Source organism: Panthera onca, chromosome A2, assembly GCF_046562875.1.
Source record: "Panthera onca isolate mPanOnc1 chromosome A2, mPanOnc1 haplotype 2, whole genome shotgun sequence".
Classification (NCBI taxonomy): Eukaryota; Metazoa; Chordata; class Mammalia; order Carnivora; family Felidae; genus Panthera; species Panthera onca.
In genome coordinates, this window is record NC_138340.1 from 5,836,645 (window position 1) to 5,855,219 (window position 18,575).

At 61.7% G+C, this 18,575-nt stretch overlaps 2 protein-coding genes across 4 annotated transcripts in view; one reads left to right on the top strand and one right to left on the bottom strand.

Annotated features, from left to right (window-relative positions):
- Nucleotides 1–10,479, top strand: part of FBN3 (fibrillin 3) — a 56,119-nt gene extending 45,640 nt beyond the window's left edge. Inside the window, exons 56-64 of one of the 3 annotated variants that reach the window (XM_078443491.2) lie at nt 453–659; nt 1,484–1,609; nt 2,175–2,297; nt 2,459–2,575; nt 5,790–5,918; nt 6,008–6,127; nt 7,505–7,739; nt 8,289–8,439; nt 9,464–10,479. In XM_078443491.2, the coding sequence (XP_078299617.2) occupies nt 453–659; nt 1,484–1,609; nt 2,175–2,297; nt 2,459–2,575; nt 5,790–5,918; nt 6,008–6,127; nt 7,505–7,739; nt 8,289–8,439; nt 9,464–9,802 (1,547 nt within the window). In that variant the 3' untranslated portion in view covers nt 9,803–10,479. The other 2 variants (XM_081791491.1, XM_081791490.1) reach the window with 2 other exon arrangements.
- A 1,379-nt stretch (nt 10,480–11,858) lies between these two features.
- CCL25 (C-C motif chemokine ligand 25) lies at nt 11,859–15,314 on the bottom strand. The gene is made up of 5 exons (XM_060630069.3): nt 15,184–15,314; nt 14,883–14,992; nt 12,874–12,991; nt 12,587–12,774; nt 11,859–12,304 (listed from the first exon to the last, which is right to left on the bottom strand). The coding sequence occupies exons 2-5, from the start codon at nt 14,959–14,961 to the stop codon at nt 12,297–12,299; spliced, it is 393 nt and encodes a 130-aa protein (XP_060486052.1). The 5' UTR covers nt 14,962–14,992; nt 15,184–15,314; the 3' UTR covers nt 11,859–12,296.
- Nucleotides 15,315–18,575: the final 3,261 nt, after the last annotated feature.

The following is an 18,575-nucleotide window of genomic DNA, read 5'->3' on the forward strand; positions in this document are numbered from 1 at the left end:
TGCCTCGGCCTGGAGCCGCAGGCCAGCCCCCTCGAGTCCCCACCAGCCTCCTCTTCCTCACCCAGGCCAGGCTCCAGCCTGTCCTGTCCACCTCCCTGGATGTCCTCCATGTGCTCTGTCCTCGCTGTCTGTCTGTCCGGCCCACTGCCACTCACACCTCCTCCCTAGTGTTCCCTGGCCCCCATGCTGCCCTTGACTGTCCGTGCTCTCTGCGGCCACAGGCATCTCTTGACCCTACGGGTCTGCAGCTTCTGCCTCGGCCTTGGCCCCCGGAGGGCATCTGACAGTGCTAGGTGACAGCGGTCTGGAAGATTGCGCCCCGCGCCCACGCACAGCTGTGTCGGAGGCACCTGGGAGCCCTTGCTAGACTCTCGGTGCCGCCGGACCCCAGGGGGAAGGGGGCCCTGGACGGCAGGTGCCTCCCACCCACCCGCCCGCCCCGTTCTCTGCAGACGTCCGGCGGGGGCCCTGCTTCTCCGAGGTGCTGCAGGCCACGTGCCAGGCTCGCTCGAGCAGCGGTGAGGCCGTCACTAGGGCCCAGTGCTGCTGTGGGGGCGGCCGGGGCTGGGGGCCCCGCTGCGAGCTCTGTCCCCTGCCTGGCACCTCTGCCCACGGGACCCTGTGCCCCCACGGCTCAGGCTACACCGCTGAAGGCCAAGGTGGGTCGGGCGTTTGTTCTCGGTCGTGTCTGTGTCCCAGAGGGGGCTAGAGTGTGTGAGCCAGTGCGAACCGGACCCCGTTCGTTGCTGTGCGCGTGCGTGAACTTGGGCGAGAGGGTGAACAGGTGTGTGAGCCGATGTGTGTGTGTTCTTTGTTCTCTGCGGGCTCGTCGGGGAGTGTGTGAAAAAGGGTGTGGACCGGTGTGCATTCACTGGTGTGTGTGTTGTGCGTGCCGGCCGCATGAGGAGCATGTGCCGGAAGGTGGGTCTGTGTGCTTTGGATTCCAGCGAGTTCCACGAGGGCGGGTAGGTGTGCGAGCGAGTGTGAGTGACTGCGTGCACGAGTGTGTCTCATCCAGTGTGTCAGCGAGGGTGGGACAGGTCGCCCCAAGCGAGCAGCGGTGACCCCCAGGTCTGACGAGGGTGTGTCTGGTGGGGGGGGAGACAGAGGAGCCGCAGAACGTGTGTCCCTGTGATTCCGCAGGAGTGTTGGCCTGTGACTGGCGTGCAGTGTGTGTGTACCTCTGCCTGTGCTTCCGCATTTGTGTGCGTGTGCCCTGAGGTGTTGCAGTGAGGCTGCGGGAGGGCGTGTTTCCCACCCCCCCCCCCCCCCACCCCCCCGCCAGGCGCTCTCTGGGTCTAGTGAAAGGAGCTGCATTAGTGAGTCCGGGGCGGGACTCACAGCCTCGGGGAGGGGTCCCTGGGGTCAGGCGGGGCAAGTAGAGGCTGGCCTCGCCCGGGGGAGAGGGCTGCCGGCCAGAAGGGTGGAGGTGTGCCCCAGGGACCCGAGGCAGCCAGCGCAGCTGAGCCCTGCTTGTCCCCAGATGTGGACGAGTGCCACATGCTCGCTGACCTCTGCCCTCACGGCGAGTGCATCAATAGCCTCGGCTCCTTCCGCTGTCGCTGCCAGGCTGGGTACGCGCCGGACGCTGCTGCCACAGCCTGCCTGGGTGAGCCTCCCGCCCCCATCCCCTGGCCTGGCCCGGCCCCTCTGCACAGCACCTGGCCTGCGCTTCCGGCCGAACCCGGGAAGCAGAGCATCCCCAGTCCCGCCCCCAGCCCCGACCTCATTTGGGCAACTTTCCTCCTGTTACTTTGTGCATCCCAAGATTTTCGGTTTCGTTGTGTAGCAGGTGTTCATCGAAGTCAGGGGTCAGCAAACTCCCTCCAGCTCAAGGGCCTAGTCCGGCCCTCTGCTTGTTTTTGTTAATAAAGTTTTATTGGCAGCCATAGCTATTTGGTTTCCTCTCCCTCTGTGGCTGCTCTCCTGCCACAGAGGCAGAGCTGAGTAGTTGGAACCAGAACCACGTGGCCTGCAAGGGCAAACATGTTTAATCTCTGGCTTTTTACAGAAAAAGTGTCCATTCCTTGTATAAGCCCATAGATTCTGATTGGTTCGGGCCTGGGAAGGAGGCCTCAGCAGGACCTGAGTGGAGACCCCAGCCCCTGACCCCCCGGGGGGGACATCTGTCTGACACCAACCCCCCCCTACCCCACATGCTACCAACCCTCTAGACGTCGATGAGTGTGGCCAGGCGCCCACGCCGTGTACCTTCCTCTGCAAAAACACCGAGGGCAGCTTCCGGTGCACCTGCCCCCGAGGCTACCTGCTGGAGAAGGACGGCAGGACCTGCAGAGGTGATGTTCCCCCCCCCCCCCCAGGCCCTGTGGGGCTTCGTCCCCGACCCCCCGGGGATGCCCGGGCACATCCCCGGCCGCTCGCCCCCGGGTCTTTCCCCTGGGAAGCCCCCGGCCCCGGGGGGCCCTGCCCTGAGCCCGCGGGGACGTCTGTGCTGCAGACCTGGACGAGTGCTCCTCCAGGAACCACAACTGCCAGTTCTTCTGTATCAACACCGTCGGCTCCTTCACCTGCCACTGTCCCCCCGGCTTCACCCAGCACCACCAGGCCTGCCTCGGTGAGTCCTCTCACCCCTCCCAGCCCCTGGCACGTGACGCTGGCCTTCGCTCACTTGTTCTCCAAATAAGCAGCAAGCGCCACGTGTGTGCCAGACGGCGGGGACACACAGGGGGTCAGAACAAAGCCCCTGCTCTGTTGGTGCCCACATCCTGCCAATGCCTAGGACTTTGGTCTCCTTCCTTGCCCTAGGGACCTGGGAGGAGGAGTCCCTCTGACCTCAGCCCAGGACACTCACCTTTGCCCCTGACCGGTCCCTGTTGGGTCTCTCTCCTACGGTCTCACGGGGTCCAGAGCGGAAGTTGGTTCAGAAGCCAGAGTTGCAGGGGCAACTGTCACTCCCATGGCTTTTTAGTGTCTCGTGGCCTGGGAGAACCAGACCTCCCCTGGGGGCCAAGCCCAGCCATGGGTGGCCCCATTCAGGCTCCCACTAGTCCACTCAGCCCACACCTACTGAGACCTACGGTGGACCAGGCTGTGCTCTGGCCCGGAGGTCTTTGGACTCCAACCCTCAGGTCAGGCCTGCCCAGCCCCCCTACTTGCTTCTGTTAACAAAGTTTGGTCGGCACACAGCCACGCCCATTCATTTGCATAGGGTCTGTAGTCGCTTTTGCGCTAAAATAACGGAGTCAGAGCCAAGTCGTTGCCACAAAGTCACACATACCTCCTAGCTGTCCCTCTACAGGAGCCGTTTGCCTCGCCCTGTTCTAAACCCTGAAGGTGCAGCAATGAACACAGGAGGCAAGCTTGCTGCCGCCACGGACTGTCCCTGCTAATAGGGACTCCAAACAGACACAAACAGCAAAGGGGCGCCTCGGTGGCTCAGTCAGTTAAATGTCCGACATCGGCTCAGGTCATGATCTCGAGGTTCGTGGGTTCGAGCCCCGCGTCGGGCTCTGTGCCGACAGCTCAGAGCCTGGAGCCTGCTTCGGATTCTGTGTCTTTCTCTCTCTCTGCCCCTCCCCTCCTCCTGCTCTGTTTCTCTCTGTCTCTAAAAAACAAATAAACATTTAAAAAAATTTAAAAACAAACAAACAGTAAGCTAACACCATAGCCTGTTGGAAAGTGATGCATGGCATGAGAGAAAGATAAAGTGAAGCCGAGTAAGGTGATCAGGAAGGCTGCAAGTTTTCCACTAGGGATCAGGAGAAGCCACATCCAAAGGGACTTTTGTACAAAGAGCTGACGGAGGTGAAGGAGGGAGTCACGTGCCCATCTGGGGAAGAGCCTTCCAAGCCTTGAAACAAGATGTGTTTCTCTTTTTCTGCACATTCAAGTTATCTTCCCTGCTTCCTAAGATGAGCACGTTTAATGTGGCATCTGTATGAGTTTGTAGCTGTTTGCACGTACACATGCGGGCCCGTGTGCCAGTGCAGACACCCAGCAAGCTCCCGTGGGACTTCTCTCTCTGGAACAGAGTTGAAATTCTCAGCCAGGCTCCCCACTGCGTAGTTACCAGGGATCGAGGGCTCCAGATCATTCACGATTCACATCTGTATAGCCTATACTCCTGGTGGGTGGTCTGAGGCTAACTAGATCAAGGGTCTGCAAATTTTTTCTGTAAAAGGCTCTACGGTTGGGGCGCCTGGGTGGCTCAGTCAGTTAAGCAACTGACTTTGGCACAGATCATGATCTCACGATTTGTGAGTTCGAACCCTGTGTCAGGCTCTGTGCTGACAGCTCAGAGCCTGGAGCCTGCTTCAGATTCTCTCTCTCTCTCTCTCTCTCTCCCTCTCCCTCTCCCTCTCCCTCTCTCCCTCTGCCCCTCCCCAACTTGCTCTCTCTCTCTCTCTCTCTCAAAAATAAATAAATAAATAAACATAAAAAAAAATAGCCTTGCCATTGTAGGCCAAAAGCAGTCATAGACAACATGTCATAAATGAATGGGCATAGCTGTGTGCCAGTAAAATTTGTTTACGATAAGCAGGCAGTGGGCCAGATTTGGGTCTCAGGGCCTCTGTTTGCTTATGATTAAACTAGAAGATCAAACTTACATGACCACAGTATGCCCCCCTGACCCTTGGCCTGCTTTGTGGATGCAAGGGAAAGAGACCATAGTCGTGCCAGAGGCCTCTCTCTGGTGAAATCCTGGCAGGAATCCAGGGCTAGTCTCTGTGGCCCCTCAAAGGACGGCTCAGGCATGACGGATGACACCAGCAGCAGATACAGGAGCCACTCTGGCTGAGGAGCCCAGGTCCCCAGCGTCTCTCATACCCAAGAGAGATCCCAGGTCCCCAAAGGGAGGCGTCTGGTGTCAATCTTCATACCCTAGGGAGCCAAAACGAGGGTTCCCCCCGCCCCACCCTGGAGATGCACTGTTCACTCCCTAAACTCCCAGCATGGGCCATTAGCACGGTAGCCACATTGTCTGGTAACCAGCCCGTCTCTGCTCGCACTGCTGGCACAAAACACCACAGACTGGGCAGCTTGAACGACAGACACTTGTTGCACGCGGTTCTGGAGACTGGAAGTCCAAGGCCAGGGTGCCGGCCTGGTCGGTTTCTGGTAAGGGCTCTCCTCCGGCTGGCAGATGGCTGCCTTCTCGCGGTGTGCTCCCATGGCAGGGAGAGAGCAAGCTCTCTGGTCTCTTCTTACGAGGGCGCTAACCCCGTCCTCGGGACCCCACCCTCACGGCCTCATCTAAACTGAAGCCCCTGCCGGAGGCCCCACCTGCGAACACCATCACTCTGTGGGGTTAGGGCTTCAACATACGAATCTGGAGTGGAGGGGGGACAGCCACTTTCAGTCCATAATCCAGGCTGACATGTCATGATGGTCCGGTGTCCGCGACGACAGAGTGCACTGTTACCCCCAGGAAAGGGGGTTTTGTTCATCTTTGAGTCCCGTGCTGAGCACTGTCCCGAGCCCTGTGTGTGACTGGATTAATCTCCCAAAACTGCGGTGAGGGAGGTGTTACCATCTCTGTGCTACAGCTGGGGAGACAGGCCCACAGGGGGTAAGTCAGCCACCCCGGGCCACACAGCTTTGAGGTGCTGCAGACAAGATTCAAAGAAAGTCGTATACGTGCTTCATCTCAAACGTTCAAGGCAGTTCTGTGATGTGGGAGCCGCTACGGATCTCATTTCACAGAAGGGGAGACTGAGGCACGGAGAGGGCCAGTGACTTGCCCGGGAGCTGGGTAGGCCCAGCATTGTGGTGCTGGCCGTGAATCCCCTAACCGCTAGGCTGTCCTGCCTGTTCCCTGTCCTCTGCAGACAACGACGAGTGCTTGGCCCAGCCTGGCCCGTGTGGCACCCGGGGGCACTGCCTCAACACCCCGGGCAGCTTCAGCTGTGAGTGCCACCGAGGCTTCACCCTGGACAGCTCAGGCCATGGCTGCGAAGGTAGAGCTGGGCTTTGGGTGGGCTCTGGGCCTGGGCTGTGGTCCCCAGGGCCACCGGGCGAGCCCTGCCACCCGGTCTCTGTCTCGCAGACGTGGATGAATGTGACGGGCCCCATCGCTGTCGGCACGGCTGTCAGAACGAGCTGGGGGGCTACCGCTGTGGCTGCCCCCAGGGCTTCACCCCGCACTCCCAGTGGAGCCAGTGTGTGGGTGAGTGTCAAACGCCCCCCATCAGAATCTGTTGGGAGCAGGCAACTAGGAACTGCCCCCACCCGGGATGTTGGGATAAAGCACAATGACCTAAAGTGCTTCTGGGCCGGCCCGGGAGGTAGTGAGGTCCCCACTGCTGGGGAGACTGGGGAGTCAGGGGGCTGCAGATAAAGCACGGCCAGGCTCAAGCCCATTTCCTTGGGAGTGGTGGCCTGGAGGGCCCAGCTGAGAAGGATTCTGAGTCAGCACCTGTGAACACTAGGAAAGAGTTCTGCGATTGATTGGTGATGCCTGCCATGGGTGTGGCAGTAGCAGATGGGAGCGTGTGCTGTATCTGTGCCTTAGCTGCTCCGGAGGCCCTCAGTTTGGGGGACTAGCCTGTGCCCCAGCCTCCTCCATCGCATACTTCTCTTTGTGCTCCAAGCCCTCCTAACGACAGCCTCGTCCTTACCGCCTCCGTTTGTGCCTTCCGGACAGTCTGGCTTTCGCCCTCTACCCTTGGGCCCACTCTCTCCAGGCGCCTCCACCTCCGCTGCTCTGGGCACTGCTACCTGCCCCTCCCAGACGCTCTCCTCCCTCAGCCTCTCTGATTGACGTTGCCTTCTCTCTGGTTCCTCCTCCTCCCCTGATGGTGGGTCCTCAGCTAAGTTTCCATCTTTCCCCTGCTGTGTGGCGTTCGGCCCCTGGGGACCACACACACACACACACACACACACACACACACACACACACCCCTTCGCCTCTGCTGCCGGTTCTCCTTCTCAGCCTGCTTCCCCCTCTGCTTTCTCATTTGCTCACTCCTTCTGCAGTGGGCTGTCCGGGGTCTGTCTTGCGTCAGGCCCTGTGGATACAGAAGTGGGCCAAGTAGCAGACTCTTGTCTAGTTAGTGGTGGGGACAGGGATGAGTTAGGCTCATGGTTCTCAACTGGGAATCATTTCGCCCCCTCGGAGACGTTTTGAAGCATCTGGGATACATTTTGCTTGTCACACCTGGGAGGTGGGAGCTCCCGGCATCTAGTGGGTGGGGGCCAGGGATGCTGCTTAATGTCGTGGGGTACACAGGACAGCCCCCACAACAGAGAATGGCTCGGTCCCAGATGTCAGTAGTGCCAGGGAAGAAACCTCGTTCGAGATCATGCCACCATTTAGGATTTCTGGGAAGTTCCAAGAAATGCTTGGAAGGAGAATTACAGGGCTGGGGCAGACCTAGTCCCGGGGCTGATGGGGAGCCTGATGGACGTTGACTTTGACCCTGGGCTCTGGAGGAGGAGCCGGACTTAGTGGGTGGAGATCAGGAGGGCTGTGGGTGGGGGGGCCTGGGGGTGCAGAGGCCACCCCCTGCCCCCCGCGTTTCCTCTCCCCTCTCCCCACTCACAGACAAAAACGAGTGCGTGCTGTCGCCTGCGGCCTGCGGCAGTGCCCCCTGCCACAACACGCTGGGTGGCTTCCGCTGCGTCTGCCCCTCTGGCTTTGACTTTGACCAGGCCACGGGGGACTGCCAGGACGTAGACGAGTGTGCCGCGCAGGGCGGCCCCTGTACCTACGGCTGCGCGAACACTGCCGGTGGCTTCCTGTGCGGCTGTCCCCAAGGCTACTTCCGGGCTGGGCAAGGGTGAGGGGCTTGCGTAGGGCGGGCACAGATTCCCAAACCCTGCGAGAGCACGCGCACATGCACACACACATACACACAGGTGGGTCCGTGTTCACATGCATTTTACACACGTGTGCACGGAGCCCTGAGCACACGTATGGGTGTGCACACAAGCTCACACCCGATTCTGGCATAATTACCTTCATGGCAGATGAACCCACCTGGTAGATGCACACTTCTCTGTAATACACTTGAGCACACGGCTCACACAGATGCCAGCACGCCTGCGGACCCCTCCGCATTCGCGTATCTCAGTGTGCACACGTGTGCACATACACATCAGCATCCTGGGGTGTGAGCAGGTTCGCACCTAGGCCCAGGTCAGCCAAGGGATGCGTGCACACAAGCGCACATCCCTTGTGTGGGCACACGCAAAGGCACAGCCACACGTTTACACACCAGCACCTGCCCCCGTGGGCAGTGAGGCTCAGGGTGGGGGCTGGAGGGGCTGGCTGGGGAGATCCCGCCAGCTTGCCCCTGAAGGCCTACCGCCACCTTGTCCTGGCCCAGGCACTGCGTCTCTGGCCTGGGCTTCAGTGCCGGGCCCCGGGAGACGCCAGGAGAAGAAGAACTGATTTCATCTGAAGCCTGCTATGAGTGCAAGATCAACGGCCTCCCGCCTCGTGACCGGCCACGGCGCAGCGCCTACGGTGGCCACCAGGTCAGGAGAATGAAGGGATAGGAAAGTTGGGTCGGAGGGGCTCTCGCTATTAGATTAACTAAATATGAGTGCATTGCTTTGCCTAATCTTTTCCCCTCTTGTTTCTTCCCCCCCTTTCCTGGAAAAACAGTGGCTCTATATGTCACCCCACTGTTACAAATATTTTCTGTAAGCCTCGCAGGGGTAGGGCCCTGTGTCTGTAAGAGTGAGGGGAGTGGTTGTCGGGGCTCCTGGGATGGGCGCCAGCGGATCTGGGCAGAGGAGGGCCGGGCGGCCCCATGGCTTTGCCTGCAATACTCACGGACTGCCAGCAGGTGTCAGCAAGGGCACGTGTCTGCGCAACACGCTGGGGAAGGGCGGAAGTGTCCAGAACCCAGGGGCAGGGAAACAGGAATAGCTTTCACTTTAACACAACAACGGAACCACCCCTCAATATGTAAATTAGGCGAAACCAACACCAAGGAGAATAAAACACAGATAACCTCCTGTGGGACTGGCTACGTCACCAAGCCCGGGCTAGCCTGCCATTGAGGCCCCTGGCTTATTCAGGGCCCTGTCCGGCTGCCAGGACCAGGAGCGCGCTCACAGCAGTTCACATAAAGAGGGGTTTGTCATCAGCACACAGGGTGCTCTCAAAGAGCCCAGATGCAGGAAGTGCAGCAACCCCCACCCCCACCCCCACCCCGGCACCGGCACCGGAAAGCAGCTCCTCTCTGGTGCAGCCAGGTCTTGTGTTTCCCGCTGTGGCGGCTTCAGCGTTGTGTGGACAAGCGGCCGCCTATCTGCCAGTCTTTGCTTTCCCCTGGGGAAGCCGCCTCCGCCGTCACGCCTCTGTCTGTGGCCCAAGCTGACGGTGGGCCTTGTGATGGAGGGCTAGATGGAGGTCAAAGGCGGAGAGTGCCCCAGGTTGTCCTCCGGTTTAGAGACTGGCTGAAATCTCTCGGCCGTGACCCCCTGGTCCCCTACCCACTGCGTTCCGACGCTCCCCGCCTCTCACCGTCCTCTGCCTGGTCTTTCTCCACAGGTGAGCCTGGCCAGCCTTGACTCAGAGGCCCCACTGACCTTGGGCCTGAACCTCTCGCGCCTGAGCCAGGCCGAGCACATCCTGGAGCTGCAGCCAGCGCTGGAGAGCCTGGCGGGACGGGTCCGTTATGTCATCGCCCGTGGCAATGAGCAAGGTTTCTTCCGCATGCATCACCTCCGTGGCCTCAGCTCCCTGCAGCTGGGGCGTCGGAGGCCCGGGCCTGGAACCTACCGGCTGGAGGTGCTGAGCGTGGCAGGGCCCTGGGGCACCTGGCCGGAGGGGCAGCCGGGACCAGGGGGCCGGGCCTTGCGGCTGAAGGTGCAGCTACAGCTGCTGTAGTTGGAAGGACACCCCCTCCCCCCACCTCCTGGCAGACCCCAGGCCCCTCCCGCAGCCCCCGCTCCGGACTCACTGGATGGGCCCTGCCCAGTCCCCGCCTCGTTCGGCGGGATTTGGAGGAAACTGATGTCACCGAGCTCACCACACACCGCAGGGAGCCCCCGGGGTCCCTGGTGAAGCCCTGGACTCAGCGCGCCCCGGCGCCCCCCCGTTCGTCCTCCTCTCCAGAGCTTGGGACGGACCGACCCCACCGGCAACGGGGTCACTGACCGGGAGGAGCCCCAGAACTCAGGAAGAGTAAAATGCTGTGCTGCGACCTCAGGCGAACCCAGCCTCTGCCCAGGGGGACCCCAACGCTCAGTCTCCCCTGGAGACAGCTGGAAGCTGGCGCACGCACCCTCCTTCTGCGACAACCAGGGTCACGGAAGGGCCTGTGATTCGCTGAGTCCGGTCAGCCTCAGGCTTCCACTTCTGCACTGCACCGCGGCTCACCCCCCGGGGGTCGATGGGACATGGAAACGGACAGCTGGGGGGTGCACCTGGGGCTCGACCCTCCGAGCCGAAGAGCCTGTGGGGCCCCAGCCAGAGTTGGTGACACCGCCACGCTCGGGCCCCCGGTGGGGTGGGCCGGGGTCCCAGGATGCTTTTATATCAAAAGCAGAGACCACAGTAAAGTTATTTTGGGTTAAGCCGGCCTCTTTGGCATGTTCTCGAAGTAACGAGACGCTGCCCTCCGCGGGGCCGGGCTGGGCTCACAGGTCAGGGAGCGGGAGGCCCCAGAGCTTTGGAAGGATGGGCTTCAACCCGGGGCTCTGAGGGGAAAGCGTGCAGCCGAGACGCAGGCGAAGGCCGCCTTCCAGCTGGGGGTGGGGGACACGGCACCCAGGCTGCGGGCGGGTTCTGCGAACCTCAGACCTGCGAGTGGCACAAAGCCAGGCTGCCGGTGGCAACCACCGCGGGCCCGGGTGGCTTCACCGGGGCCGATTCTAGCAGCTCACGCTCCCCGACCGCGTGCCGCGTACCCGGCACCGTTCTAAGGACCGTTACTGACCCGCTTGGTTGTCCTTGCAACTCCGTGGAATAGAAGCTGTTGTGTTCGGCCCCGTTTTACAGATTGGAAAACAGGCTTACGGATGGCAGGCCGCTTGGCCAAGGTCACTCCAGGTTGCAGGTAGCAGGCCACCCTGCCCCGCTCGCATCCTGCCCGGTCCCGGGGTGAGCCGCACCTATACCTAATCTGATGGCCTCGCTGGATGCCAGGGGGCCGTCGATACGCGGTCGGTGTGTGTGTGTGATGTGTGTGTGCAGACGGTAGTGCGTCGGTTGTTTATTGTCATCTCTGCACCCGGCGCGGGGCTGGAACTCCCAACCCCGGAGGTCAGGAGTCCCACGCTCTGACTGCGCCAGCCAGGCACCCGGTGGTAGTGCATTCGGTCCCCGCTAGCTTGTACGAGGCAGGCCGTGATATCACCCATTTTACAGCGGGAGGAACCAAGGCTTAGAGGGTTTGTAGAACTGGCCTGAGTCGCCTGCATAGCCTAGCGGGACCTCGGTGTGACCCCTGGCCCCAAACCGCCTCTTGTCCTCTAGAGATGAAGCGCTGGGTTTTCATCTGGAATGTTTTCTCTCGTGGTGGAAACTGAGGCTGCCCGAATATGGGACAGCTGGATGGCTCGAGTCTAGTGCCTGGCTCCGGGGCTCTATTCTTGGCTGGGTTCCGGGCCACTTGACTTATCGAGAGTGTTTCTGGACCCCTGTCAGAGCTTGCAGAGGGCTCCTCCTTGCATTAGCCAGGCTCGCTACAGCCCAAGGGTGTGGGCGGAACAAATGCAGCGACCCCCATTTTACAGGCGAGGAAAGCGATGCCAAGAGAGTGCGCGGTTTGCTCAAGGTCACCAGCTGGACTCACACCCTCGCCTGCAGCCAGCATGCCCCCCACCCCCGGAGCCGTCAGCTTGAGGGCTCAGCACAGATCCTGGGGTGGCATTCACGTGGGATTCAACACAGGCTGGGATAGCAACTCACACCCCATAATGAAATGTGACAGAGACAGGAATGACATCCCACCCCGGGGATGTTTTAAATAACGTTTATTTAAAAATCATAGAAAAGCATAGTCTGGGAGGAGCGTCCCGGGACGGTCTGGAGCTTTGCAAGGACCCAAAGGGACACAGGCAGGCGTGGCCCAGGGTGGGTGGCAAGAGGCTGCGGTGGGTGACAAATCCAGATGATCCACCAGAAGACCCGCTGCTTACGGCTGACTCTGGTTCCTGGAGCAGGCAAGGGGCCTGAAGCAAGGTCAGCTCTTTCCTTCCAGCTGCCTGAGGAGCAGGATGTGGCAGGAGCGACGGGACAGAGCCAAGAGCCGGCTCAGGCCCGGGCGCTGAGGTCTGGCCTGAATGACAGGCTGGGGCACCTGGAGCCTCAGGGGACAGTTGTGGCGGGGCGAGGTCCGGCCCACCTTCGTGTTGGCTAATCCTGGAGGTGTTCGGGCTCACGGATCTGCAGGGTGGGGGGGGGGGAGGGATTGGAGAGGTCAGCAGGTGATGGGGACTGGAGTAGGAGCTGGGGACCCCGCACACCTGACACTTCGTCTCAGCACTTGCCGAACCCCCCGCAGCCGGGTTAGGGTAATGAACCGGCAGGACTGACCACAGAGTCAGCCCCCTCGGTCCCGGAGTTGAGTCCCCTCCCCCAGCCTGTGCTGCTCTAGAGAGCCCTCATCCCTTAGCAGTGGTGACGGGGCCCCCCCCGGAGGGATGGTCACATGATCAGAGTCCTCACCCGGATGAGCTGTGGTCCGGAGGGCAGTTTTCGTCTTGTTGCTTCTGGGGGGCCAGCTAACCCCGGACGGGGTTCTCGGGCGGCTTCTGTGATGCTTGGCCTTCCGCGCATCCAGGAATTCTGTCCAGTACTTCACCCTCTTGTCCCGGGGGTTGCCACACACCATCCTGTGTTTCCGCAAGAAGAATCTGGCGGGGGGAGAGGGTGCCCAGGTTGCGGTGCGAGCCGGGGGCAAAGTCGCGTCTGGGCCCCGCCCCCCGCCTCCCAGGCCCCACAGCCCCACTCACATCACAGCCGGCAGGTTGCAGCTGCCGCTCACCTCCTGGCGCTGGTACCCCAGGGCGCGCTTCAGAAAGTCCAGGCTCTCGAGCCGGTGGTAGGCTAGGCAACAGTCCTCCGAGACACCTGCGGCCGCGACCCGCGGGCTCACATCTCTGTGCGCCTGCGCGTGGGCAGCGACGCACTCGCGCCCACACACACACCTGCCGCAACCCTCCCGAGGCCCGCGGAGGCCAAGAGACAGCCCAGATGATAAGGAAGGCACCCGGCTCACCTTTGGTCCCCTGATAAGGGGACCGCTGGCACGAGTTGGAGGGGGTCCACGGTCCCGGGCTGGGACGGGCCCGGGACCACAAAACGAATGAGGGATCAGAGCGCAGACGCCCCCAGGAGGGGCCAGGGGACGCGGCTCCCAGCCCAGGCCCTTCGAAAATGAACGCGCTGGCCGGCTGCTCCTGATGTCCCCGCTCCTGCTCCGGGCTGGCGGTTCCCCACCTAGGGCTGTCTCCAGGGCCTCCTCCTTTCTGTCCCCGTCAGAGTGACCGCTCGGTCACCAGACCGGAAACCAGGAGGTCTCTGTTTGTCTACTCGTTGCCTGACAAAAGCATTTTGGGTTCCTACTAAGGTGCCAGACGTGTAGACAAACACAGAGGGGAATTGGACCCAGGGCTGTCACGGGGATCCCCCAGCCTGGTGGGACACCCCAGAGGTCGATCTGTGCCGGGAAGGGGAAGGGCAGGGACCTGGGGGTGGTGTCTTGGAGGAGGGTGCCAGCAGGGCCTGGGAGGGTGGGCGGGTGGAGGTGATGTGACAGACAGGGCAGCGGCCTTCAAGGCCCTCCGGGACCCATCTGTCTGCTGACCCCGCCACCTCCAGGAGCCACACCCAAGGTCTGGCAAAGTGCAGTGGGAAGGATGGGAGAAGCGGGCGGCTTGAGCCCGCCCTGCATCTCCAAACCTTGGCCCCAGAGGGCGAGGGGCAGTGGCTTCAGATGGACCCTGGGCTGCGGTAGCAGGCAGGCAGGGGGCCACTCTGCCCCTAGGATCAAAGGGCCCCGGGCTGGGCCTGGCTTCTGGAATGGGCCTCTGATAGCATGACAATGGGAATGAAGCCCAGCCCCATCTTGGGCAAAGGCTAAGGTCTGCTGGAAGCAGAGGACTAGGGCCTCTCAGACCAAGTGAGGGCAGGCGGGGCAGGCAGGGTGGGGGGTAGGGATGGTGCTCTGGGGTTTGGACCAAGCCGGGGACCCTGCTCAGCCAGCTGCTGGGGCTCAGCCGCTTCCCCCGGGGCCCATGGGGATGCAGGAAACAGTGGCGGGACTCCTGGGGGACACTGTATGCCCAGAACTGGCCTTTGGTCACCAAATCCTCAGGTGCCCGATGCAGGGAGAAGGGGGAAGGGACCCCCCGTGAATAACAGTATGGTTGTCATTGTTGTTGCCGGGCACCGGGCCAAGAGTTTTGCAAGTTACCAGCCCATTGGAGTCTCATGTCCTATCTGTGCAGCAGGAATCCAGAGGCCCCACTTTGCAGATGAGGAAACCGAGGCTCATAAAGACTGAGTAGCAACACAGGTAGCCCAAGGCGGGTGGAGCTGGGACGGGGGACCCACTCCCGTTGGTCTCCAGGGCTCTGCAGGGTCATGTCACTGCAGCGTGTCCCCGGCAGTAACTGGCCATGCCACCACTGGGAGCCATACGCTTCTCCCCCACAGTGTCTGGGCTGACTGGAGTCCTGGCAGGGAGGCCTTGGGTCACGGACGGCGGAGGAGGCATCACAGGGGCTCTGGAAGGAGGGACTGGGGGGCCTGCACCCGCAGGGAGCCGCAAACACATGCCAGGAGTTTCGGCATGACTGGGGCGGGAGTTGTGCATCAGAATTCAGTGGTGGAGACATAACGGGTGGGGGTTGGGGAGCTTCTGGAGGAGGGGAGGAGCAAATGGGGGAGGGAGGGCAGGGAGGATGGATGGGGAGAGGAGGGCTCCAGGAGGCTGGGTAGGTACGGCCCACGACGTTACCTTGAGCGTGGACAGTAGGACACCAGATGCCCACAAAGCTGGCCGCCACCACCAGGCACAGCAGGAGCCACAAGTTCATTGTGCACCGGCTGGTCCTGCTCCCCAGGTGTCTGCAGGAATAATGGGAGAGGTGGGGGTGATGAGGACCCCAAACGGACGGCAGCAGACCCTGGGAACACTCCCATCTCCAGCCAGGCCCCAGGGCCCTCTGCAAGGGAGGCAGGCGGCCCAGGGACACGTCGGGCTGGGGGGCCTGGCGGCTGTCGGGCTGGTCCCAGCCAAGACTGGGGGAAGGACTCACCAAAGTCCGAGGGATCCCAGGGGCTGGTGCCTGCTGGGGTGATTCCAAGCTTTTCTGCCTGCCAGGCCAGCAGGCTGTGCATTTTATAGATGGGGCCCCACCCTGAGGCCACCTGCCCTCCACCACCCTCCCTCCTTCCACCTCCTCCCCTGATGGGCCTCCAGGCTTCTCCCCGGTTTATCTTTCTAGCTGCTTTCTCCAAAGTCAAGATACACCTGCAGGGCATTGTAGGCACCTGGGGACAAGAGGACCTACATCAGAGGGCTGGCAGGAAACACTGACTTTCTCAACTACTTGGATGTGAGACGGACAAGGGTTGGCTCCCTTGGTGGTGGGAGGCAGAACCACACAGATGGACAGACCCAGCCTGCCCAGGCCACTTGAAGGCTGGCTGCCCTAGGACCACCCCCCCTCTTTCACTTCCTTCCCCCATCCAGTTCTCCCCTGTTTTCTCCCCGAAGGGCCCTTTGTCCTCCCAGCATTCCCTCTTCCGCCACACACCGGGGCAGACACAGCCTTCCTGCACAGGGCCTCAGGCTGCCTTGCTCCCCGCTCCCAAGCCACCTGTCCGGCGGGGCCCTGACTTCACCCCACTTTCCTCTCCTTCCCCACGATGGGGGGCCTTACAGTTTCATAGAAATGCCCTGGTTTTGCCAACAGGCAAATCCATTGAAACAGAAAGTAAAATCAGTAGTTGCCACGGGCTGGGGAGGGAGAATGGGGGGCGGGGAACGCGCAACTTGGCGAATATTGTGAACGCAGGGAAACTTGCACTTTTTTGTTGTTGTTTTTAAGATTTTATTTTTAAGCAATCTCTGCGCCCAGCGTAGGGCTTGAATCCGCAGCCCCGTGATCGAGTCGCGCGCTCCACTGACTGAGCCAGCCAAGCGTCCCCGGAACCTTACACTTCCGATGGGGTGCAGTGTAAGGTATGTGAATTTTCTCGACTGTTACCTTGAGAAAAATGTTATTAACATCCACCACAACAAAGAAATGCTCTGGTTTTGGAAGAAATGCCTGGAGCCCTGGGTAGCCGCGCGCCGGCGGGAAGCAAAGCAAAACCCACCTAGAAGGCATATTTTTCTTTCCCTGGGTCAGCGTGGCTCGCCTGGTCAGGGGCTCCACGGGTGGGGGTGGGCGGTTGCAGGGGCAACGGGGCTTTGCAGAGACCTCACAGCTGATTGGCTTGAACTGTTAACTTTTTATTGCTCGCATCCTTAGCTATAGAACACTCCAGGTATTTACCACACCCGTACCCTTCTCATCTCCCCGCCCCACTAGGAGGCCCTGGCGGGGACCCTTCGCAAGCCCCCAGGGGCGGAACCCTGAGGGTTTGGAGGCGTGGCTTACGCTAGGGGGCGGGGCTTACAAGCCCCGCCCCGCTCAGGGAGCTGAGACTCAGCGCGGCCAGGCCAAGCGCCTAGCGGTCCGCGGAGGTGGCTGTGGCAGCCCCCAGGGCCCGCTCGCGACTCCGGTTCCTCGACCTCTTGCTCTGGGTGTGGGGCGGGGGGGGGGGGGTGCAGGCGGGACGAGACGCGGCTCCGCGTGGCTGGGGGCGTGGGGACGCGGCGTGGTGGGCCCGGCCAGCCTGTCTGCTCAGGCCCACTGCACCTGCCTGTCCCGTCGCCCGAAGCCGCCAAGACGTGGCGTGACCCAGACTCGCCTGAGGTCCCCGCAAGCGAGCCCACTTCCCCTCCCCGCCCCTCGGGGTTTGTCCCACCCGCAGCCTTCACCGGGGGCGGGTGTCCGAGGAACCTGGGCGCGGGGCAGGCAGGGATTTGCGTGATCATGGACCCGGTGCAGGTGTCAGGGAGGGGGGCGGTGTGCTCAGACCCCGGTGAAAACCCGGAGTTCTGAAGCCCGCAGCTGCTGAGTGTGAGGGCCGCATCCACACGGTCAGGGCCGAACTGGGAAAGGGGAAGCCTCTTCTGTTCCTACAGCTGCTGGAGGCGCCCCTGTGGCACGAGCGCAGCTGGGGGACAGAGGCCTCCTCCTGCCTCCTGGCCACCAGCCCTGACGATGGGGGCCGTTCGGGGTGGTCTCCGGCCTGAAGCTGAGCCAAGGTGAGGGACTGACCCCCTCCCAGGGCCTGCAGGTCGGAAGGGCAGGCAAAAAGCCTTCCTCAGGCTCAGCAACTGGAGGCCCCCTGGGGAGGCCACCGCTAGGGAGTGCACTCAGAGGGTCCCCTGCAGAAGGGGTAGGGGGTCTGGGCTCTGTGAGGGGAGATGCCAACCGCTCCCTTGGGGTCAGTTCCTCCGCGGGCCGGCTCGCTATCATTTCTGTGCTGGAGAAGCCCTCCCAGGTGTTCAACTTTGGCCTTCTCGACAGAGGGTCAGGGAGGCTCTAAGAGTCATCGGAAGGGGACAGGGGCACTGGGGAGGTGCCACCAACTGAAGCGGGGGCCCTCCTGCAGTTGCTGTTGCACATCAGGTTCCCCCTCTCCCTGTGTTGCCCACCGCTCTCCTGGCCGTCTGGTGCCTCCAGGCCCCTGCTCAGGCAGCCCCTGGAAGCAGCAGCTGGGGGCCCTCCCTCACGCACCTCGTGTTGACACACGTACGAGGCACGTACCGGCCCCTGTCTGCGGGGCCTGGGCCCCCGTTGTGCCTAGCTGCCTCTTGCTCTGGCCCAGATGCACAGTGGTTACCACGCGACTGGGGGAAGGGAGGAAAAGGGGTTTTTCCAACATGCCTTTCAGGGACTTCATCTATGGTCTCTGTGACCCCTGTCACTGTGTTCCTGACGTGGTTGGCCCTGCCGCCTCCTGGAAGGCTGGCTTGGAGGGGCTCGCCTCCCCAGGCTGACCAGGGGTCTCTGTGTTCCCTAGGGTCGCCGCGGCGACCATCTGGGCAGGGGCCAGGCCCACCACACATTCTTGGGCCATTGGCACTGGTTGTATGGAGCCTCGGCCTCTGTTCTGGTGCTTCCCCGGCTCTTAACCGGACATGTGGGGGACAGGTGCCAGCTGGATGCCAGCTGGAATGCCCCAGCTAGGAAGGTGGCCTATTGCCAGTCCTGCCAGGCTGGGCTGGGGCAGGGGTGTCAGCGAGGAGGAAGGGCGGTGGGCTCTGAGGGGAGGGTCCCACAGGGCCCTCTTGGGAGTCCCTCTTCGAAGCGGCTGAACTCCATTCACCCCTCCCACGCAGGTTTTCTGGGTGCCCCTTACAAACCAGCCATTTGCTGGGGCCCCCGGGTGATGGCAGTGAGTAAGCAGATGTGTCCCAGCCATGAAAGATGCCAGTGATGTCACTGGTCCTCACTGAACATCTGTCGGGGGCCATTTGTCATCATGCTCATTCAGCAAGCACTTAGTAAGTACCTACTGTATGCCAGGCCCTGGCCTGGGTGCCAGGGAAAAATAGTGAAGGAGGCAGATGGTCTCAGGGTAGAGCAGA